The sequence below is a fragment of the Vulpes lagopus genome, chromosome X (genome assembly GCF_018345385.1).
Source record: "Vulpes lagopus strain Blue_001 chromosome X, ASM1834538v1, whole genome shotgun sequence".
NCBI classification, from domain to species: Eukaryota; Metazoa; Chordata; class Mammalia; order Carnivora; family Canidae; genus Vulpes; species Vulpes lagopus.
In genome coordinates, this window is record NC_054848.1 from 81,521,585 (window position 1) to 81,544,506 (window position 22,922).

Genomic DNA, 22,922 nt, shown 5'->3' on the forward strand with positions numbered 1-22,922 from the left:
CCACCCTGTTACAGATTGGTTCCCGGGGAGTCACCTAGGTTGCTAGGTAAGGGGGCAAGAAGGTGTTCACTGGCCATGCCCCCCCCCACCCAGAGGTACCATAGTGTTGTGGGGGAAGGGATGGACCCCAAAGGCACAGGACTAGAGTTGGAATCCCTGCCATTTACTGGCTATGGACTTAGGGGGAGTCCTTTTAACTTTTTCTGAGCCTCACTCTTCTCATCCCTAGAAAGGAGCTAAACAATCATTCCTTCAGGGTTGTGTGAGATATACCATGCATGAGGCGCTCAGCACAGTGCCGGGCACATGGCGAGGTTTCCGTACACATTAGTCACTATTACTGTTAGTCTTTCCCCTTTTACTTCTTGCCCCCAAATTATTGCCAGCCAGGCACAGGGAATAAGGTGGGACACAGTCAAGGAGACATCATGGAGTGAGGATCTTCCGGGCGGAAAGCGCTCATTCTTCTGGGGTGTGCCCTCCAGGAGGTTGCAGGGCTTTTCCCCCTAGAACTGGGACTGTCTACACTACCACCTACACACGCCACCAGTGAAGCTGCCAGTGGTCCTGAGTTCTGTCTACACCCTCTCTCCCAGTTTAACTCAATTGTCAGAGCACGAGAGCCTGGTCACTGACAGAGCCTCCTCTTGTTTGGGACCATTCTGTTGCTACTGTAGGGTGGCCCTGAGGATGGGGAAGGAGGGAGATGATTCTCTTTATTCTAATCGATCATTTCCTTCAGGTCAAAGCCCTTGTATTATGTATTGGCTTTAGCTAAAAGTATAAAAGTACTATTTAGCTTTTGTCACTTGGTTTCATTGCTTGTTCTGGATGAATGTGCCTCTGTGTGTGCTTAAGCGTAATGGAGTTAATCTCATGCTTTGGAGATTTGGCTTCAAGCTACTATACTTCATAGCACGAGGGAGAGGGACAGGGAGGGGGACAGGGACAGGGAAAGAGGGAGAGGGAAAAAGAAGGAGAGAGAGAAATGGAATGAACACATCAATGTGTGTGTCCAGGTAAGGTGATGACCCAGGAGATAGAGCAGTGCTTTGTTATTGCTGTAAGACACATCTGAAGAGAGTGGCCCACATCCTGTCTTTGGGCCAGTGGCCCCATCTTGCAGTCCAAAGGGCCTGAGGTGGTGCCCTTGACCAGTTCTAAGTTATGTTCTCTTGCTTTCCCCCCAAGGGATTTTTCTGCAAAGAAGAAAAGGACTTTGATAGCTGGTGTAGCCTCGTGCAGAAGGTAAAGATGCATGTTTTTCTTAGTCTTAACAGAAGTTATTTGGTAGGGTCCCTTTCCAAGACTGCTTCACGTAGTGACATAGATTGAGCCTGATAGGATTTTACTGCAAGAAAAAAAACTGAGATATGGGGGATTATGCATAACTCTGGGGAAGCAGAGCAAAACCTTTGTTTGAAATATGCTTAGGACATCAAGTGAGTGATATTTTTAGCTATGTAATATTTCATCTAATTATGCCTATGAGTCACATGAACTAGTCAATGAATATTCCACCATTTTACCTTAAAAATGCTCATTTCATATTTCATCTCGTGTCTTCCTCATTCCATTGATAGTGCTAAGATAGTCGAAGGAACTAAGCTGCTTTTATGTTTATTTCATGGTCCATTTACAGTTTTATATAGTCCAGGAGGGTTTAGGGAGCTTGTCTCCCTCTTAACTGTCTCATTTCTCTAAAATACAGGCATGCTGCCATCAAAGGAAACATAGTTTGCAGGAGTCTGTGTAAAAACTTAAAGCCAGATATTCTCCCCTCTCAGTATTTTGTGTAGAAGGGTATTTACTGTTTTCCTGGCTCACTAGTCTTTGTATCTGCCTTCCCCACCCCCCCTCCAATCCTTGCTTCTAACATATGCCACGCATGTGGGAGACATTGATAAAAATGTTTATCGAAAGAATGGCGATCATAGGGAGTAGTTGAAAAGCACCCTGGATGGGGTGGCATGAGACATGCTGTTCTCCTACCTGGAGAAAATAAAAAGAAGTTGGGGTGATGGGATCCCAGAGCCTCTTGCAAATGTAAGGAGGGCAGATTTTTCTTCACAAGTGAACAAATAATTGACATTAATATCCCTCGCTGAATGTGAAACCCAGTTAATAAGTGGCTGAGACATAGTGAAGAATTATTTTCTTAAGGCAATACTTAACAATTCAGGATGCAGCAAAACTGTATTCACATCACATTTAAAGTCTGAATGGTAATTCACTGGTAAGACTATATGCCATCTAAATTAGGACATATACTACTACAAAGTGTTGGACGAAAGCCAGAACCATGCCAACTCATACTAGTATTCTCTTGGGGCCGATTTAACGTAATTAACACACATTGGCATGAGCCAATGCTTCAGAAACATGTCGGCCCTGAATTGAGGTAGGCCCGGGAAACTGGCATGTGACCTGAACCGCATGACAGACCATAGGCAATGAGTTAGTGAGTGCTGGACTTCCATCAGATACTCTTTCCAGCATCCCTCCTTCCCGGTTGACCAGATCTAGAACTGAAGAGGGCTGGGTCTTCGGATGGGTCGAGTAGTGGGTGGGCATATTGGCTAGGGCTTTGTTTTCACCTTTAAAAAAAAAAAAGATTTATTTATTCATGAGAGACAGAGAGAGAGAGAGAGAGGGGCAGAGACACAGGCAGAGGGAGAAGCAGGCTCCATTCAGGGAGCCCAACATGGGACTTGATCCCGGGTTTCCAGGATCAGGCCCTGGGCTGAAGGCCACACTAAACCACTGAGCCACCCAGGCTGCCCCTGTTTTCACCTTTCAACAGCCAGGCCACTCTCTTAGGGCTTGGACCCATGGATGGACAGACAACAGGACAGCAATGTGGAGTAGCTCTGAAATGTTTACAGCTGTCTCTGTGTGTCCTTAGGAAATTCTAAAGGAAAATTTAAGGATGTTTGAACTGGTTCAGAAACATCCATCACACTGGCCTCCCTTTGTTCCACCAGCCAAGCCAGAAGTGACAACCACTGGGGCAGGTAAGCCATTGTTCAGGGGTTCCTGGGCCAGCAGACCCTTGGGTAACAGTTGTTTTATAAGACTGAAACAGCAGTAGCTCATGCTTTCCATGGAATGTACAATTGCTATTCAGCAGGGCTGATCAAGAAATGGGGTCCCTGATGATTTTAATCTTCTGATGAATTGATCTTTACCAATTTCACAGATGGATAGAAGAAAATGAGCTCGATATAAAAGTGCCACACAAAATCAGAATGACTAGAACTTGTTTCCTATGGTCTGGTTCAAAAAACAAATCAGAGGCCATGGGTGATTAGAAAGATACCTCCAAGATCCCAGAGCCCCATACTGGTCCCTGTGAGTAAGAGTGTTTAATGAGCTCAATTATTTTGCTTCTTTTTAAAAATTTTATTTATTTATTCATGAGAGACACAGAGGCAGAGGGAGAAGCAGGCTCTCTGCGTGTAGCCCAATGTAGGACTCGATCCCAGGACCCCAGGATCACAATCCAAGCCAAAGGCAGACATTCAGACACCAGTAAGCCACCCTAGTGCCCCTGTTTTGCTTCTTCATAAAGAATCTTTAGTACTTGTCAGCGGTCTCACCTGCAAGTCTCCTCCCCACAAGCTTTTCTGCAGCAGAACAACTTAAAAAAATGCATAGCCTTAACTAGCTGAGTAACTGTACTGACGACTTCAACCTGAGTGTCAAGCTTTCCTCTTTCTCATTTCCATATTCCCATAGAATTCATTGACTCCACCGAACAACTAGAGGACTTCGACCTAGAGGAAGATTTTGAGATCCTGAGCGTCTAAAAGAGTAGAACCTTGATGTGGAGGTCTGTCTTCCATCTGGCACCAGAGGAACACGAACCCAGTACACAAAACTTCTCTATAGTCAGCAAGTGCCTGATATGCCAAGAGCATACAAACTTGATAGCAATCATGAGTGAGCCAATCACCATTTTTCAGAAAACAAACAATAACAACCCTTCCCCAGAACGAACTAGAACAATCATGGAGTGTAGGAGCAGAAAGATTAGGAGTCATCTCTTGCTTCCCAGCTTGTCTTCCCTGGCCATGGCGAGACTTCAGCTACTGAAATGAGGAGGTGGTAGCTGGGAGAGAGACAGCAACTCACACCTTGCTTCAAGCACCAGCAGAGGAGAGATGGTTACCCCATGCTTCTTCACCTTTCAGGTGTGACCTCTTTTGGGCTGAATACTAAGAAGCAATCTGTTCTCTTGCTCTAATAATAAAGTGATTGCATCAGGGACAAAGAAGTCTTGTTATTTCATGGTGTTCACGGTGTTATTTTAAATGGCAGTTTGTCAAAGAAATGACCTCAGATGTGCCCTGGTTGATCTCTTCCTTACCTGAGGGAACCTTACTATCTGATGGGTCACTGTCACCGTCCTTTACTGATATTTTTGTTGGATGTCACTCTGTCTTTAAGTCATGATCACTTTATTTTTATTTATTTTTTAAAATTCTTTTTCTAAAAAGTAGATTGTATCTATTTATTTGAGAGAGACACGGAGAGAGCATGAGCGAGAGGGGAGGGGCAGAAGGAGAAGGAGAAGCAGGTTCCCCACCTTGAGGAGCCTGACACCGGGCCCAAGCCAAAGGCAGATGCTTAACCAACTGAGCCACCCAAGCAGCCCAGGTCATGATCACTTTAAAAGTGGGCAAACTTTTCTTGCGAAGGGCCAAATAGTAAACATTTTCAGTGTTGCAGCTACTCAGCTCTGTCATAGCTACTCAGCTCTGCTCTCAAAGTGCAAAAACATCCGTAGCCCGCATGTACACAAATGGGCCTGGCTGTAAGCCAATAAAACTTTATTTGTAAAATCAGTTGGAGAGCTGGATTTGGCTTGAAGGCTGTCGTTTGCCACTCTCTGACTTAAATTGTTGATTTGGGAGCCCCTAGGTGGCTCAGTTGGTTAATCATCTACCTTTGGCTCAGGTCATGATCCCAGGTTCCTGGGATCGAGTCCTGCATCAAGCTCCCTGCTCCATGGTAAGTCTGCTTCTCCTTCTCCCTTTGCCTGCCACTCCTCCCACCCTTGTGCTCTCTCTCTCTCTCTCTCTGTAAAATAAATAAATAAAATCTTTAAAAAAATAAATAGTTGATTGGGGGAAATAAAAAAAACTGTGTTTGACTTAGACTCCATTTTGGTTGACAGCCATAATTAGAAAAAATTATTCATGTGGGAACTTTTAATCCGCGCAGCAAATGCAATTCTGAACCATTTCAGGATGAGCAACATAACAAATCTTAGAGCACATTTTCATCAAATTGGCTTTGCTAAACCCTCTTTTGTGAGGATGAACCTCAAGCCCAAGCAGTGTCTTCCCATATTCCTCTCCTTCCCTCTTAATTTGTGTGCATTTCATCCCCATCCTCCATCAACTCCCAAGGAGGCCAGCAACCACTAGCTTGAAAGCTAGCACCCAACCAAAGTTTGTGTTTTGTTTTGCTTGTATATACAGGAATATTAGAACACTTGTTTCCTTAAGTTCCATTTTATTCTTTTTTTTCCAGTTGCTAATCTATTCCAGTGGTTCAAAAATTAAAAGGTGCAAAATGGTATGAAGTGACAATGTCTCTCCCCCACCCCCCACAGTTCGGTTCTATTCCCTGAATGCTCCCGGTGCCATTGCTTTCTTGTTTATCCATCCAGAAGATATATTTTATGCATATACAAATTATGCATATATGTCTTGGGTTTGATTTTAACAACCTCAACATTTCTCTACTTTTTAAAAAAGATTATTTTTGAGAGAGGAAGAGCACGCACATGTGGGGGGGGTGGGGGGGTAGAGGGAGAGGGAGAGAGAGTCTCAAGCAGTCTCCACGCTGGACGCAAGCCCCATGGGGGCTCAGCCTCATGACCCTGAGATCACAATGTGAGCTGAAACCAAGAGCTGGACGCTTAACTGACTTCATGTCCCCGGTGCCCCAACATTTCCCTACTTTTGATTTATCTATAAAGGATCCTGAAGCTCCAGAAGTATGGAAACCTGTTTCTTGAACTCTAGCATGGACAGAGCTAAAAACAGTTGTCAGCCTATTTTGAAACTGGTTGTGGATTTGTTGCCTTCTGCCCTTTGACGTTAATTGTATTTTTCCTGCCTCAATGTTTGTTATAAAGCTCAGCTTGCAGTAACAGGCTCTGAGGGGCACTCACAAATTGGAGCAAAATGGGCTTTAGAGAGGTATTCATCAGAGAATGTAAAAACAGTCAAATGTTGATGTTTGATTCCTTTTATTTGCAATGTACAAACCTGACATCATGCTTATTACTCAGGAGGTGAAGGCAACAAAAATTCAGATTATACTAATTATACTTTGTGTTGGTACAGTTTACATAGTATTTAAGGAAACAGAATAACCTGGAAGGAATCGTCTCATGTTAACATAGCTAAGTATTCTGGAAAATTGATAATCGGAGGAAATGGTTAAAATACATCCCCCTGAACAGAATACAATACCCTTTATAGTCAACTCACACTTGCTTTAGATCTGCCAACTACTAAAGAGAGGAGTATGCTAGATTTTTATGAGGTTTACAAACGTCTTAAAATAGTTTAACAGGCTACCTGTGAAAGGGCAGTTGGATGGACATTTTAATGGAAAGTCTCTAACAACAGCCTCAGAACACAAAGGACTCAACACACTGCAGCTTCAATTTGACACACTGCACACATCTGGATGGCATTTGGAATAAAGCAGGGACTTCTGAGCAACTGAGACAAGGGCTTTGCCTTTTTTTGTTCCTGGAGTCAAAAGCAAAATTCACACCTCCTTACCCATCCACCTCTCTACTGCCCCCAGCCTGGGAGAAAAGGTTGTGATTCTCATTTCCCTTTATGGACTGGCCCGGCTGCATCTGGTGCATCCTCTGCTCTACTCTGAATGAGGCCAAGTCCTAGGTCTCTGGCTGGGGAGGGAGCCAGCAAGGAGGAAGTGATTTGTCTGGGGCTATATGAAGTTAACAAGCCCCTCCTTAAGCACTCTGGGGCCCAGCAGTGCTCACTCTCGAAGGAATCATAGTTCCCCCCGGGCTACTGGCACCCTGTTCCAGGTCTTCTGCCACCTGCCTAGACACGGTGGATCCCCTTAAAGAGAGAGAGCTTGTCCCATGCAGGCTGGAGCCATCCACGAATGCTTAGAGAATTTTCCTTCTGAATGTGGAAACACCAGGTTCTGGTTTAAGCCAAATAAATGTGTGGTGATCTCTGGACATAAAGAAATGACTTGTCACCTGTCACGAAGGGCTTTCTGATCAAGGCGATGGGAGAGCTAGCAGTCTAAGAAAGCAGTAGCCCCGCAGGTCTTTCTGAGGTAGCCATGAATAACCACGCGAACATCCGAATCAAATGGTAGCACCAGGTTGACTGAAGTGGGACACCAGACCGGGCCTGAGGGTCGGGGTGGTCGGTGGCCAGTATTCCAACCCCCGGAAGACTCCAATGTACGACTTGACGGATGAGCAAGAGGGCCTTTAGGCCTTCTTTCTTCAGCTTGTTTGGGTTTGTGAGGTGACCTATTGTGTGATGGAGGGCAGAGCAGGGGACAGGGTGGCAGGTGCCCCCTCCTATAGGCTTCTCATACACACCTGGCAGCGGCTGACTCGGGTGTGGAGCTGCCCAGACTTGAGCGTTTCAGAGACTGGTTCCTCCTGGAACTGCTGCCTCTCTTCCACGGTTGTCAGCCAGAAACTGTATTTGTTGGCGAAGTAGTGGCAGGTGCCCCGGGCCCCACTGCACTCGATGAAAGGAGTAGCACGGAAATCCTCCAGGCAGGAGCCCGGTGAGACCAGGGACTGGCCGCCGCCCTCGGCACCAGCGGCAGTGTGCTGAAACAGACAGTCAGCGTGTGAGCCGCACCTGCCACAGCCACCGGGGGGTCAGCTCAGCTCCAGCATCTACGCAGAATACCCAGAACTGTATCATAGCACTAGGGACTGCTCCACCTCCCTCGTTGCCCTTTGGGGCCAAGAGCATCCCCTCCAGGCTCCCTGGTGCCCTCCTACCCCACTGCGTTTGGGCAAGTGGGTACATCTTCGCCAGTGCCCCCTTAATTGCTGGCATCCCACTGTATTCTGAGGTATGTTCAGTGCCTCCCAGAAAATCCCCACAGGCAGGTGGGTCTGAGAAAGGCTGGATTAAGACGATTCAGTAGGTTTTAGAATGCAGATCTTCTCAGAGCCTTTGTGTACTCCAAGAAGAGAAAGCGCGCAGTACGCCTCCAAGTGGCTAAACTGTGGGCCCTTCTCCCAGCATATCTAGGAATAGTGCTTACTCTTTGAGTGACCTTCGTTAGAACTTCTTATGTTGTTGATTTGTTCCATACCCTTTAGGGCAACATGCAGTGTTTGTTGCTTGCTGTGTACAAGTGGGCCTCATATTTGGCCCAAGGGGGCCTCATATTTGGCCCAACCTCCTGACCCTCACTTCTGGGGCCCTTCAGCATACAATGTCAACGTCATTCATTAACCCATAGTCGCCAGTCACTGTACCCACAAGCCAGCAGTCCCTGTCTCTCTGCTCTCTATCCCCTCTCCCTTCACGTCAGCTGGGTTATTCTCTGGACCACAGCCAGCAAGGAAGAGGCTTCATACACACCCAGGTCAGCAAATGGCCAATGGGGCACCTGCCCGAGCTGGACGCTCAGGGATGGCTTGCCTGACAAAAGTTTGAGAGGGTTCATCTCCATATAAGTGACCTTTCCTGTACCCTGATACATGAAGTATCAAAGCTTCCCTTGTTTTGATCCTCACCTGGAGAACTTTCTGGAACAAACAAGACACACTTGCCCTGCCTTACTAATGGCAGATGCTGTGTATTTTGCACTTTGCACATGACTCAGGCTTGTTGTTGTGAATGTTGCTTTTTGTGTTGGGCAGGTGCGGAGGGGCCCCATACCAACGGACATAGCTCGTAGGTTCTTAGGCCACCTTTTAATCATTTTATCCCTCTTTTCTCCCTTTTAGTAGGCATGCCTTATAGCTTCAAGACACTGTACTTGGCAGTCCAAATTACCAAAGCTACAGGTTTTCAGTAAGAAATATTCTAGAATGTTAGCATTATGTGTAAAGTAAGAGTAAAGAGAACCTGAATAAGGACTTAAGAGTGCTCTTGTGAGCAAAACACATGCGATTTTGTAAAGCTTTTGTAGCACTCCTTGTGGAAGCTCAGGGGCCTTTCGACTTATCTCCTGGTCTGGGTGGTGGATGGGACAGAAGGATAGGTACAGCGATCCTGTTTTACGTTGGATAAACTGCCCAATTCATGTAGACGGAGCAAAATAAGGAAGTACCTCATTGCAGGTGGTAAACCAATGTGAGGAAGCCTCAGGCTTTGGTAATTCTTCACTTTCTCATCATCTCACCCCTGATGACTTAGCAAGGAAGTGCTGGCGAGGCGGGGTCCTTCAATGGATGCCACACTGGTTTTCCCTGGGAGCTACTCTGGCCCTAAACTTAACCTTTTCCTCATTCAATGTCTCCTGATATTCACGGGATGTCGTATGAGGGACCTGATTCCTCCTTCAGCTTACAGATGTTCTCAGCTCTTTCTTCGCAAGACATACAGCCTTCCCACCAAAATGGAGAAGCAGAAAGATCCCAGAAAGGATGCAGAAACACAGCAGGCCCTCATCTGAGCCATTCAGGAGGACATGATGGTGGCTAGGTGGGGGCAGGGTGCTGGGCCAGCAGGAAGAAGAGGAAGAGTCCCCATGCCCAGCCTGGGCAATGAGAGTGTGTCCCGGCCTTGTGTGGGGACAGCCTGTCCACCGGGGATCAGGTGTCTCCTCTTTCCCTCGCTTGCAGCATAACTGAAGCAGGCATTAAATGTTAGGGCCTTTGCCAGTGATTCATAGATATTCTCACCCCTGGACCACTGGGTACAAACTGCTCCTTTGTACTCACCCTCAAGATCACCCATCATTCAAACAGAACTGCCCTCTGCTCTTTATCCAAGGTCAAGACAAGCATTTTCCTCCTTTCTGCATTCTGTGCTACCTACCTCATGTCACTGGGGCCCATGAACCAGCCCAAGGGACCCTCCCAGGGCTCCTCACCCTCTGCCTCTATGCTGGGGAAGGGGACAGGGCAGGGTCTCACCATGAGGAAGGAGTACCCAATCCAGAGGCTGTGCCAGCCCAGGGGGCACTGCGGGATGGTGATGTCCTGGCTGTGCACGGCAATGGCCTCTGAGGGCGCCTCGCACACCGAACAACGGCTGATGTACTGGGGGATCTGGGCCTGGCCGACGGGCATCATGGGAATGGGGGCGGTGGTGGAGAGCCAGTAGGATTTATCATTGCGTCTGGCGTAGTGGCACACTTCGTTGATGTTGCAGTAGATGAAGGGCATGGTGCTAAAGCGGGGCAGGCAGGAGCCAGCAAAGCCTGGAAGGAAAGCAAGTGGGCAAGAGCCAGTAAGGTCCGGCTGAGTGGTGGGGCTGAGATGGTCCCCAGCGCCACTGGGACTGGACTAGTCAGGTCGACTGACATCCCACAGCTTGTGCCCGAACGGGGACGGCTCTCCCTTCAATCCTGGCACACTATACAAACACTGGTGTCTGTTGGTCAAATCCTATTTTCAACACGCCAGGGAAGTTTGATAATGAGTGGAATCTTTTTATAAGCCGCAGAATGACTCTCTAATTAATCTACTATGTAAAACCAGCATTTAATAGTCTATGGATCAGAGTCAGCACACCTGTAGACAATACAATTAATTCTTGGGTAATTGCTGTTGCCCCACAAGTCATATTAGTGTTATTACTGCTGCTAATCGCTAAAGTGTAATGGATGCTTAACATGCCAAATGGTGTCCAAAGCATTTTATGTTGAGTGATTCATGTCATTCTTCCACCACCCTGTGAGATAGGTACTGGAATTAGCTGTGTTTCCATTTAAGGTGGAAGTGGAAGCTCAGAGAGGTGGAAAAACTTGTCCAGAGTACCCAGCCAGTCCATGGTCAAGCCAGGGTTTAGACTCAGATTGGCCTGATGCAATAGCTAGTGCTCACAACCCACTACCCACCAGTGGGCCCACCCAGGGCTGGGAGGACCAAGGAGAGGAGCTCCTGATCTTCGTGGGGGTGGAGGGCCAGGGCTGGTGTCAGAGTCAGTACTCACCCAGATCCTGGTTGTGGGCTTTCTCCTGGCCCTCCACGAACAGCAAGCTGTAACCCACCCACAGCTGGCTCATCCCGGCAGGGCATAGGGGCAGCTGTTCTGACTGGCTGTGCTTCACCAAGGTGTAGCCCACTCTCACACTCTGCCCAGGCACTCCAGCCCTCCCGAAGGGACCCTTCTTCCCTGGAGCTCCTGAGAGGGAGAGAGCAGAAAAGGCATGAGCTGCTCATAACAGCAGCCTACTGACTTGGCGCCAAGCACTGAGCAGGGCACATCGTATACACACACGTCAGCTCACTGGATCTGCACGGCAACCTTATTACCTGGATCCGCTGGAATGCCAACTCAGATGTATCCAGCAGCGGAGTCTCTATTTGAAAAAGCATGCTATCCAGCTCCCCTCCCACAGCCACCTGGCCTCGAGTCCTCTAAGAGGGGGTGGGGGGGGGGCGGAGGGGGCAATTTCTTGGACCTTGCAGGCTCTCACAGGACGTGAGTGAGTACCTGCTGGGTCAGAGGCAGCAAAAGCAGAATTGGGAGTAGCAGGGCAAAATCATACCCTGTCTCCTGCCCACAGCAGACATGGCTTGTTAATCACAGCACTTTTCCATTGAGCCTCAGACCTGTCCCCCACTCAGGGCAACTGATTTGCCATCTCTGATATGAAATGGGACTTAAGGGGCACTTGGGTGGCTCAGTGGTTGAGCGTCTACCTTCAGCTCAGGTTGTGATCCCAGGGTCCTGGGATCGAGTCCCGCATCGGGCTCCCTATGGGGAGCATGCTTCTCTCTGCCTATGTCTCTGCCTCTCTCTGTGTCTCTCATGAATAAACAAACAAACAAACAAAAAAAAAACGTTTTTAAAAAGGGAGTTAAGTAGCAGCCATTCCTCATCTCAGATTTTCTTAGGCCTTGAACCACGCCCTTCCCATCCACATCAGAATCCCAGAGTAGGAAAGGGGAGGTGCAGAGAAGGGGGCCATGCGAAAGGACAGTCATAGCTCTCAAGAGCTGGAAGAGAACCCAGAAAGGGGCCTGGAAGGAGTCCTTTGCCTTCCAGAATACGGGGCTCTCATCCTTCAGAGGCTCAGAGGCGGGTGGGAGCGAATGGAGTGCACTCGGGTTTCCCTGGTTCCTAGTGGTGTCAAACTTTACTTCCTGTTCCTCAGATTTGAGATTTTGGCTCACTCCAAAGCCCCAGACCCTCACAGAGACACTCTGCTCCCCTGGTGCCGACATCACCAGACCTTCAAATCCTGGAGGGCCTTGCAGTCCAGGGAGACCAGGGTCGCCAAGAGCCCCAGGCGGACCGGGGATTCCGTTGAGACCATCTTTGCCAGGGACGCCAGGTAAACCTTTGGAGCCTGCAAGCAGAGAAGGCCGGGAGCACCCACTCAACGTGGGAGGTCCGCCAAGAGAACCATTCCCTAGAGGACTCGCATGTCATGACCAGGACTTACCAGGAGAGGGCGCACTGGCCATCATTTTAGAACACTGGGCCTGAGCCTGCTAGGTTAGTCTTTTTTTTTTTTTTTTTTTTAAGGTTAGTCCTTAATTGGCATCCGGGCTTCTCAGTCGTGGGACCATCACTCTGAATTTAGCCCCTCTGAGCCCCCTCACACCTATTTCTCCCTCCCTTCCTCTCATCCTCACAGCAACGCACAGAAACTGTCAGAGCCCCACGTCCGAAATGAGAACACTCAGGCCCTGGGGGAGAAGCTGATAACTTATCAGAGCAGGTGCATCAGCTGAGATTAGAAGCTGGAGTTCCCTGCTCCCCCAGCCCCCACTTTTTCATCCCCAAGGCACTCCCTCCTGCCCTCAGCGGCCCAGCACAGAGGGGCCAGGGGGTGGGAGTAGTTGCTCTGGTCTGCCCACACATTCTCTAAAGCCAAGTACGATGGCCCTTGCTGACCCTCCTTCCTGGTGAGGAGCTTGGCAGCTTTGCGAAGGAAGGGAGGAAGTGCTTGCTGGAGGTGCTCCTTGAGACCTGGAGATCCCAGCCGGGGGAGCTTCAGCCTCCCATCCAAGGTCAGCTTAGCTCACCACCCCCACCCCAGAAGTCTCCTGTGGGTGGTGCTCTCCTTACCTTGGAGGCCTACAGGACCTTGAACCCCAGGATCTCCCGTGAGGCCAGGGATGCCATCGATGCCCGGTAGACCCATGGGTCCAGGAGGAACCTGGACAGCTTCTGCAATTGTTGTCTGTCCAGGAGCACCTTGGGGTCCGGAAAAGCCTGGGGGCAAGTAGGAGAGATGGAAATACCACATGGAGGCAGAGGAGACAGCTGGCATGGGTCCCCAGAAGACTTCCTTTCTACTGACCAATCACCAGCTTTCTGCCTTTGCTGTTTGTCCCCACAGTCTCCACTGCAAAGCTCCAGGATGACTCTCTCCGCATGCTTTACCTGATATCCTCTTTACCCACCTGCCTCCCCAGGGAATTGGTAGCTTCTTGAAGGCAGAAGATGGCAGGCTGTGTTTCCTCCAGGCCTGGCGTAGGGCCTGGCGCATGGTAGGCAAGTCAAGACATGTTTGTGAGCAAATGCGGTGGGGCCGAGCCTTTGTTTTGGGGCTGGGGATGGCTGGTTCACTCCCTCACTGGCCAGAGTACAGTGCCAAGGAGGCCAAGGGGATGCATCCGATCTTGGAAGTACAGTGGGCATCATGGCCTAGGATCCTGAGCCTGGCCTGTCGATTTGCTAATAGAAGCCAAATAAGCCCATGTGCTTACCAATTTATTGAAAAAACATTTCTGAAGTGTCTACTATGTGCCACAGCCCTGGCAGACTGAGGGTTGGAGCAATGAAGAAGCCAGATCATCATGGAGATTACGGTCTGGTGATAAAGATGAAACATGGATAACCTGACAAATACCATTGGTCTTCCTGTGAGTTGTGAGAAGTGCTACAATGGAAATGAACAATGCAGTGACGGATAGTGAGGGGGCTCTGGGGTGGAGAACATGCTTGAGAAAGAGTGCTAAGTGGCCTCCTATAAGCAGTGACATTTAAAGCTGAGACCATTAAAGGATTAGAGGGAGCTGGGGGTGGGGTGGGGCTAGAGGATTCTAGGAAGCAGAACTAGCCTGTGCAAAGGCCCTGCGGTCAACCAATTTCACTAACCAGGCTGGTGTGGCAAAGAGGAGGGAATAGAAAAGAGGAAGGACTGATGATGAGGATGAAGGGGGGGTGTCATATGGGACTCTGGGAGCCAGGGTTTATTCTTCTGCTATGGGAAGCCAGTGGGTGATTTATGTCTTAGATCTCTCTGACCACCTGGTAGAGAAATGATTGTTGGGGGAGATAGGGAGGAGCCCCATGGGGAGGAGCCAGGAGGCCAGTTAGCAGGTCACTGCAGTGATTCCCTTAAGAACCTTCTGTGCCTGGGACCCTGGTGGCAGCAAGGGAGATGCTGAGAGGTAAGCAGATGTGAGGTGCATTGAGAGGCAGCCCACAGGGCTTGCTGATAGGTTGGGTGTGCATGAGGGGATGATGGGAAAGGATGGAAAGTGTCCTTCATTTCTGGATGGAGCACGTGGGTGAGTGGTGATGAGCACAAACCAAGTGTGCCTGCTGATTCAGGAAGAGCACAGAGGGGAGCTCAGCAGCTGGACCGGTGGTGGTGGTGACCTTTAGTTCCTGGAGCTGCTGGAGGCTGAGAGGTCCCCAAGGTGGGGAATTCATCTTCCTGGAGGAGCTTCATAGATGCCTCAGGCATCCAGGCTTTCTTGGTGTGGTGAGCAGTGACTCCTGTCGGCACCTTACCCCCAGACCTGTCCCTCGAGCTCGGAATCAGCCGGGCATGTGCTCTCAACTCACCTTGGGGCCCTGTCTTCCCCTTCATCCCGGGAAGTCCTGGGTCTCCAGGTGGCCCAACCTTGCCTGGAATCCCCATGAAGCCAGGCTCACCTCTCATGCCTGGCAAAGTCCAAAGGAAACCAAGTCAGGGTTTGGCACAGTGGTGCTGGTGGGGGAACTGAGGGGTTGAGGCTGGGCAGATTTGAGGGTGAGAAGAGCACGATCGGCTGGCCCCTCTTCATAGGGCTACAGGAAGGGGCCATCTCTAACTGTGGAGTGGGAAAGGGGCCAACAGCCAGCCACACAGCCATACCTTTTAGCCCTAGCTCTCCAGGGAGGCCGGAGAAACCTGGAATTCCTTGGACTCCTTTGGGCCCTTGAGGGCCAGGAACTCCAGGGAAGCCAGGGTCTCCAGGGTCACCTTGATTGGAGGATGGCCCAGGGGGCCCCGGGGGCCCCGGGGGGCCCGGGCGGCCTAGGGATAAGATCAGAAGAGGAATGAGTGCAGGTGAGCAGGAAGTGGCCTTCGCTGAAGACTTCAGAGGGCTGCTAGGAAGCCAAAGCCTGTTCCCAGGGCCGAGAATATTCCCCGGCTGTGAGTGGGGTCCCAGTGCTCGGACTTTCCTGAACTCTTTGAGCTAACACAGACCGATCCAGTCCCCTGTGTTCCTGTTGGGGGAAGAATGTGAGGCCGAGCAGGCCGATGCATGTCCAGCAATAGGAATGGGGCCGGACTGAATTCGGACCTCCCCCAAAATGCGGACAAAAGGTGAAGGCCAAACCTCTTTGGGGCTTTGGGGCTTCCTGTCTTTACCTTGCTCTCCATCTAGCCCTGGTCGCCCAGGGTCGCCAGGCTGTCCTACTATGATTGAAGGCAAGGAGAGGCCTGGGGCACCAGGCAGACCAGCAGGGCCCTGGAGACCCGGGAAACCTGCAAAGAATAAATCAAAGAGGCCACATGGGCTTGGTGTGGCCAGGCTCTCCCAGAGAAACGGAAGCGGTTAGGTAGGAGCCAGACCCACAAACCGCCAGCAGAGGGCTCTCCTCCCCTCTGTCTCCCTTTGCAGTCAGCAGGGGAACAGGGCCCACGCTGGGGCCCAGAGACTCCCCATCCCCGAGCACCCCACAGCAGGCGCCGCAGGTCCGCCTGCTTGGGATGGAGCTTTGGAAGTTTCTAGTTCCTGGCATCACTGGAAATGGAAATATTTTAGGCTGATTTCCCCCAAACCGGGAAAAAAGGTAGGCATAATGACTACAGTACCTGCATTTTTAAACCTACTGTCCCTGTGGCATGTTTTCATGAAGTTATTAGCCAGTTCTGCCTGGGGATGTCCAGAGGAGGTTACAGGCTGAGGTGGGGGCACCAGCTCCAGGAGCCAGGACAGACACATGCTGGGTCAGAATGCAGGTCCCAGGGGGCACCTTGTTGGCTCAGTAGTTGAGCATCTGCCTTTGGCTCAGGGCGTGATCCCAGGGTCCTGGAGTCAAATCCAGCCATTGGGCTCCCTGCAGGAATCCTGCTTCTCCCTCTGCCTGTGTCTCTGCCTTTCTCTCCATGTCTCTCATGAATCAATAAATAAAATCTTAAAAAAAAAAAAAAAACAGGTCCCAAGGGCACTGGGGCTCCCAGTGTCTTCTAGGGCTAGTTTCTGGGTCTGCTAGGCAAACTGGAAAATGCTTTTTCCAGTAGTACATATCAGCTGAATGCTTGCTTAATTGCCTATAGAACAAATTTCTTGGGAGCACCTGGGTGGCTCAATGGTTGAGCATCTTTTGGCTCAGGTCATGATCCCGGGTCCTGGGATCAAGTTCTCTATAGGGCTCCCCAAGGGGAGCCTGCTTCTCCCTCTGCCTATGTCTCTGCCTCTCTCTTTCTCTGTCTCTCATGAATCAATAAATAATTTAAACAAAAAAAAAAAACCCCAAACAACAAAAAGCCCCACAAATTTCTCTATATCAAGTCTCTTCCCCTCTTTTAGTCAAAGAGAAAAGCCGCTTATTAGAGTAGATGTATAATACGTGTTTGCTCAGATTTTAGTATCGCTTTACATGTTTTCTGTTTGTGTAATGATTTCTACTATAATGTTCCAAACCAAAAACTTTCAACTGATTACGGAAGATTTATTTAATAGGCGCACGTGGAATACATACATGGGAGTCTTGATGGGAAAACACATTGAAGCCATATGTACACATGTAGAAGTCCATCTTATACTGGTAGCATGAAAGTAGTGTACTTATTATTTTGGCATATTTTAGAATACCTTCAAATGAAGAGATGTGGATTCTCACTGGTTGATAAACTATTCTGGTGGTCAAGATGGTTTTTTTTGTTTGTAACAATAAAATCCAAAAATATTAATGTTGAATTTTTGTTTTTCTGAGAAGGCGAGCCAAAAATATTAATGTGCAATTTCTTATATTTAAATAGCAAATCCGTAAAGACACATAAAGAAAGATGGTGGATCTATTAATTGTGGGTTTTCTTCCAGCTCATTAGTGAACTGAATGCAAAGGAAATATAAAGAATAAAAAAAATAAATTTCAAGAAAGGCTCCATTATAGGTCTGGACAAGAAACAAAAGGAAAAAAACCAAGTTGGAAAGCTACGTGGTGCTACTTTCAGTATGGTCAGTTATGTCTTGATGAACCTTTAAAGTACTTTTCTTTGTCACAAAGGTAAACATCTGAAAAGAAAGATAGTTTGCATTTTTTTCCTGAAAATATAGCTTTATATATACACATACATATATATTTTTACATAGAATATGTATCTGCCTAGCATAGATATAGATATATTTATAGATAAATGCTGAAATTACGCAAAAACCAATAAATAAGACACCATAGTACTGTGGGCAGCACACAGATTATAAAGAGCTCCCATAGCAGTTTTTGGAGGTACTTTCTCTTTTTACCTGTTTCTCGATTTTACAATTATACCAATCTATCATTAAAACTGACATAAAGAAAAAAAACTGACATAAAGGTACTACCAATCTCAAGTAGTAAAAAAAAAAAAAAGCTCACGTATGTCTTTAAGAATGAGACACTTTAAACGAGCCCATGAAAATGGACAATGGTATATTTTTCCAACTCATTTCAGTATCAGAGACTTAAGAAAACCCTAGACCCACAAATGCAGCCTCTAAATATCTAGTGTGAATGCAAAAATGAATGGTATAATTCAAAGTTCTCTGGATAAAGATATCATAGGGACAGGGAATTCTTTAGGAAGTTGGCTTAGGGATAAATCCTCATTTTACACTGATTTCTACCATCATATCAGACACAGGTTCCTATGGCGGGAGATGTGATATTTGCTCCATACTTCTAAAACAATGTTTTAACTAGATATTGAGAAGAGCAGACTATTTATAAATCACAAGTTAAAAACAACGCAGATTCAATGAATATCTGTGTTCCAACCACCCAATTTAAGGAAAAGAAGATGGCATTATCCTTTGAATTTCTTTGCATGCCCTTCACAGATCCTACCACCTTCCCTCCCGTTCAGGGGCAAGCACTCCTGAATTTTGCATTCAGCATCCCCACAGTTTGGCCATGTGTATCTGTGTCCCTAAACAATATATTGCTTGTTCTCATTTATTTATAAACTTTGATCAGTGGAATCATACCCAAAGTCTTTCTCTGAGACTGCGGGGTGTGTATGTGTGTGTTTGTGTGTGTGTTTAAATCAGTGTCATGTTCTTGAGATGTATCCATCTTCACAGTGTGCTGTTTACTACATTGGTAATTGTGATTTTTTTATTAGCTCAGATAGTGAAAGGAAATGGATAATTTAATGACAAAACATCCATAGTTAAGGTTGGAAAACAACTGGGGTTTGCTTCTATTCAAGGCCTCTCCTTTCTGCCTCCTGTGAAAGAGGACCTTGTTGGAACCCCACCCTCTGGAGAAGCTGCTGGCTTTTAGAAAAGAACAGGTTGGTCCAGACCAGAGGAAAGAGTAAACACAGAGAGAGCAGATGCACCAATATAACATTCAGCAGAAAGTGAATCAATGTAGGAATGAATTCCTGGAAAACAAGACAGGCATTATACAAACAGGCATACAAACAAATAAAATGTGGTGGGACTCCAAGCTCCAGAGTTATAATGGAGGAGCAGAACATTTTGCAAAGATGATTGCCCCCGGGGGAGCACAGAACAATATCATGGACAACATTTCTTAAGCAACTACTGTGTGCCAGGTGCCATGCTAGATGCTTTTATACATATTACCTCACTCCTGATTGATTCCTCACCAAACCAATGTTTGGTATGTGGTAGATTCTCTTATGGTGTCCTTTTTTTTGCCAGAAAGGAAAATTAAGGGTTTGGTGGGGATTGAGGAGCAAGTACTTCCTTCTTCAGGGTCCTATAGCTAATGAGGGGTAGAGTGGGGATTTGAATCCAGTGGTCTGACTTCAGAGCCCATATTCCTCGCCATGATGCTATACTAAATTCATATCCTGTTTTACATGGCGTGTGATGTATATGGGTCTTCAGGACATTTCCAAGGAGGGGAAGAAGAGAATTAGAATTCATTTCTCACCATTTGTGAGGTGGGGAAGGGGAGGCCCATAGAGAGATGTCAGATGATACCACGAGCCAGGGGCTGAGATTAGGGCAATGCCTGCTTTCTAGTAAACCCCACAGATCCTAATTTAGGGCTTGTGTATATGCCTGTCCTAGTAACACATTTATCCTCTCAGTTTTGGGCTCCTTCTAGCAGCCATGCTGTCTTCTTGGGGCCCTGGAAGTGGAGTGCCATCCACCCCAGACTTGAGGAACTTCTGGCAAATCTCTTGCTAAGTGGACAAGCCCTGTCCTTCAGGACTTTCAAAGGCAGGCCCTGGCCAAGGGTATGAGACCCTGGGGTTAATAAGTGAGAGTGGGAAGGAATATGGATGCTAGGAATATGGAACTCACTGGACCGCTCCCTGGCATGCCTTCCAGGAAAGCCCTAGGTGTGGCCTACCCTCTCAGCAGTCAGCTCCACAGGGTTCTGAGATCCCCAGAGATGGGCAGACATGCATAACTTGATCCTGTGAGCCCCACCCATGGCTCCTCAGCCAGGGCCTCCCTCAGCCTCTCTGAGGACTGATGGGCTCACTTACCTCGGCCACCTTTTTGCCCTCTTGAGCCTGGCCTCCCTGGGGCTCCGATACCAGTTCCTGGAGATCCTTTCTCTCCTTTGGGGCCAGGCAGGCCCGCTGGCCCCGGCACGCCACTTATACTAGGTCCTAGGAGGAGATACAGAAAAGTTGGGGTGGGGGGGGACAGAACTCAGTGCCAGTGAGGCCCTGATGCCTAGTTCATGTGTTGCAGGTCTGCGTGACCTGCACTGGAAGCTGAGTCCTGAAATAACTGGGCAGGGAAGGGGAGCTGGTCCCAGATAGAAGGACAACCTCTTTCCTCCTTCCCTCCACAAATCAAAGGGGGCTGGCAAGGAGCTCTATGAGCTAAAGGATATGAGGTCCACCACAGTTGAGAACTCATGGCCAGGCCCCGCTAGCCTTCTGGAAAAGCCCATGCTCTCCTCGTGGGCCTCAAGCCTCTTCCTTACCTGGAGTTCCATGTGTTCCCTTGGTTCCTGGAAGCCCATTGAGTCCATGTAAACCAGGAAGTCCAGGGAAACCTGAAGAGACAGTATTTCAGAAATGGCTCCAGCAACTCTGATTCATGAGGGGGCCAGCAAAAGATTCCACCCCCAAGGGCTTTGTGAAGTCATGGTCTTTTTCGAGGCACGAGGCACGACTTCATGCCCTAAGGGAGACTGAACCATTCCCTAACCTCTACCCTCCACCCTAGCTCTTCCTGACTCTTATTAGAAACCAATACAGCTTTAAGAGCAGGTGGTAGTTGGGGCAGCCCAGGTGGCTCAGCAATTTAGCGCTGCCTTCGGCCCAGGGCGTGATCCTGGAGACCCGGGATCAAGTCCCACGTCAGTCTCCCTGCATGGAGCCTGCTTCTCCCTCTGCCTGTGTCTCTGCCTCTTTCTCTCTCTCTCTCTCTTAAATAAAATCTTATAATAAATAAAATCTTAAAAAAAGAGCAGGTGGTAGATAATTAGGTATCTTTAAGAAGGCAGAGTGTCGATGCCAAGACCTAGAGTTGCCAGCTCCTAAGGGTAGGCCACGCAGGCCAGGACAACAACCTTCCTCGCTGACCCTTTTCTCCATGGAGTCCATGTTCTCCTCTTCCCATCATCTGTCACATGGCCCAGTGGATGACTCCCCCAGATATGGCTTGCCACCAGATAGGGTCTCCTCATATAAAGGAATTGCTGTCCTTTTTCTAAGGTAAGAAACCCTTCCCCACAGTCTCCTCTCAAATACACATACCTTTGGTTCCTACTAGGCCAGGGGGTCCAAGGGTCCCAGTTGCCCCTGGATGGCCTGGAGAACCCGGAAGCCCTGGATTTCCTCTCATGCCTGCAATCCCGGGGAGTCCTGAAGGTGAAACCAAGGCAGGAATTCAGAATAGATCATGGCTCGAAGCTAACCTTCACTTTTTCAGAATCCAGTTGTCGGGTGGCACGGTACCTGGGGAGCCAGGAAGGCCGAGGTCTCCAGAAATACCAACTTTCCCATCTTCTCCTTTGCTTCCTGGGAGACCCACATCACCAACCAGTCCATTGGTTCCTTGCACGCCTATAAAATCAAGAAAATGTGCTGAGTGATTGGACCACACTTCGGGCAACGTGTTTCTCTAAGGGAGACAGGGAACAGGAAGATAAAGCTCCTTGAACTGTCAAGAGAGCTAGGTCCAATGAAAAGACTGAGCAAAGGATAGTATAGCGGCTGTCTTTGCATTTGAAAGGTGCTGCCTGCTAAGGTAAATCAATTTGTTCTGACTGTCCCTGTAAGTAGAAGCAATGGGTAGAGATGTTTGAGAAACAGTTAACTATAAACCAAGAAGGTAGGCACCATCATCCCAAAGATCTTATTAGACTTTTCCCCTGAGTCTCAAAGGAAGAGCAGGCTGGTTTGCTCAGGGAAACCATGGGGCTACCTGTAAGTGGATACATATCAGGGTAGGCATTTCTCTAAACTGGAGAGAAGTTACAGAACTTGGTGTTGACCTCCCTCCCCAATTTCTCCTGATCCTCAGTTTGGAGGAGTACAGTCAACTCACCTTTAAAACCAGACTCCCCAGGTTGCCCCTTGAGTCCTGGGCTACCAGAAATTCCAAGTGTTTGACCTTGATCTCCTGGGGATATGAAGATACTGGTTAAGTGGTCAGGAGAAGTTACACCTCCTTTTGCAGCAAAGAGGTCTTTTAGTGGCAAAACTTTTTCAGATTCAGTGTAGCCAGAGGAGATCCTTGACAAAAGTATGCATTGGGTAAGACATGATCAATCACCCAAAAAAGGCTGGGATGCTATCAGGCAACTGGCAAGAAATGCTGCTACATGAAGCATATCTCCGCTTGGAAGACATCACTATGCTCAGTGTGGGCAGAGAAGATGACAGGAGGGGCACTATAACATCACCAGAATGGAACAATGATGACAGCAAGCATGGACTCAGCAAGGAAAATGACTGTCTAGAGCTGAGGCTCTCCTCTGCCGCTGATCTTGGAAGGCAAATGGGTCAAACCACTGTTTGTCACACATCTTTGAGGAGCAATGCCCGCCTGCAAAGGGGGCTTGGCCAAAGGGGAAATGTAAATCGATTCACTTCCCCTTGAACACAGAGTTTCCTTCCCAAAGAGCCCTGAGCCTGCTAGAAATCCACCTTGCTCCGGAAACACACATTAAGAAATAAAACGCTCCTCACCTTTTGAACCTGGGAGACCAGATGCTCCTGGGAGTCCAGGAGCTCCATTGAGACCCTGTGAACCCTTTGAAGCAATATGGAAATCATTATTTCTACCCAGAGCTTGGAGCCTCCCATGCTGTTACCCCCCCTGCCCTACCCAAACCACTGCCTGAGAGAAGTCTACTTGTGGATGCTGTGGCAGGGGTGGA

At 48.4% G+C, this 22,922-nt stretch overlaps 2 protein-coding genes across 3 annotated transcripts in view; one reads left to right on the plus strand and one right to left on the minus strand.

The window, feature by feature from the left end:
• Nucleotides 1-4,290, plus strand: part of ATG4A (autophagy related 4A cysteine peptidase) — a 55,476-nt gene extending 51,186 nt beyond the window's left edge. For both annotated transcript variants that reach the window (XM_041742289.1, XM_041742290.1), the window contains 3 exons: nt 1,192-1,248; nt 2,906-3,014; nt 3,739-4,290. In XM_041742289.1, the coding sequence (XP_041598223.1) occupies nt 1,192-1,248; nt 2,906-3,014; nt 3,739-3,809 (237 nt within the window). In that variant the 3' untranslated portion in view covers nt 3,810-4,290. The remainder of the gene's footprint in view (nt 1-1,191; nt 1,249-2,905; nt 3,015-3,738) is intronic.
• Nucleotides 4,291-6,774: 2,484 nt separating this feature from the next.
• COL4A6 (collagen type IV alpha 6 chain) overlaps nt 6,775-22,922 on the minus strand; it is a 285,223-nt gene continuing 269,075 nt past the window's right edge. The window contains exons 32-45 of the mRNA XM_041742044.1: nt 22,732-22,795; nt 22,088-22,162; nt 21,496-21,603; nt 21,295-21,402; nt 20,517-20,588; nt 20,068-20,193; nt 15,760-15,876; nt 15,259-15,420; nt 14,967-15,065; nt 13,236-13,382; nt 12,394-12,510; nt 11,148-11,339; nt 10,127-10,413; nt 6,775-7,855 (exon numbers count right to left, since the gene is read on the minus strand). Coding sequence (XP_041597978.1) covers nt 7,595-7,855; nt 10,127-10,413; nt 11,148-11,339; nt 12,394-12,510; nt 13,236-13,382; nt 14,967-15,065; nt 15,259-15,420; nt 15,760-15,876; nt 20,068-20,193; nt 20,517-20,588; nt 21,295-21,402; nt 21,496-21,603; nt 22,088-22,162; nt 22,732-22,795 — 1,935 coding nt within the window. The 3' untranslated portion in view covers nt 6,775-7,594. The remainder of the gene's footprint in view (nt 7,856-10,126; nt 10,414-11,147; nt 11,340-12,393; nt 12,511-13,235; nt 13,383-14,966; nt 15,066-15,258; nt 15,421-15,759; nt 15,877-20,067; nt 20,194-20,516; nt 20,589-21,294; nt 21,403-21,495; nt 21,604-22,087; nt 22,163-22,731; nt 22,796-22,922) is intronic.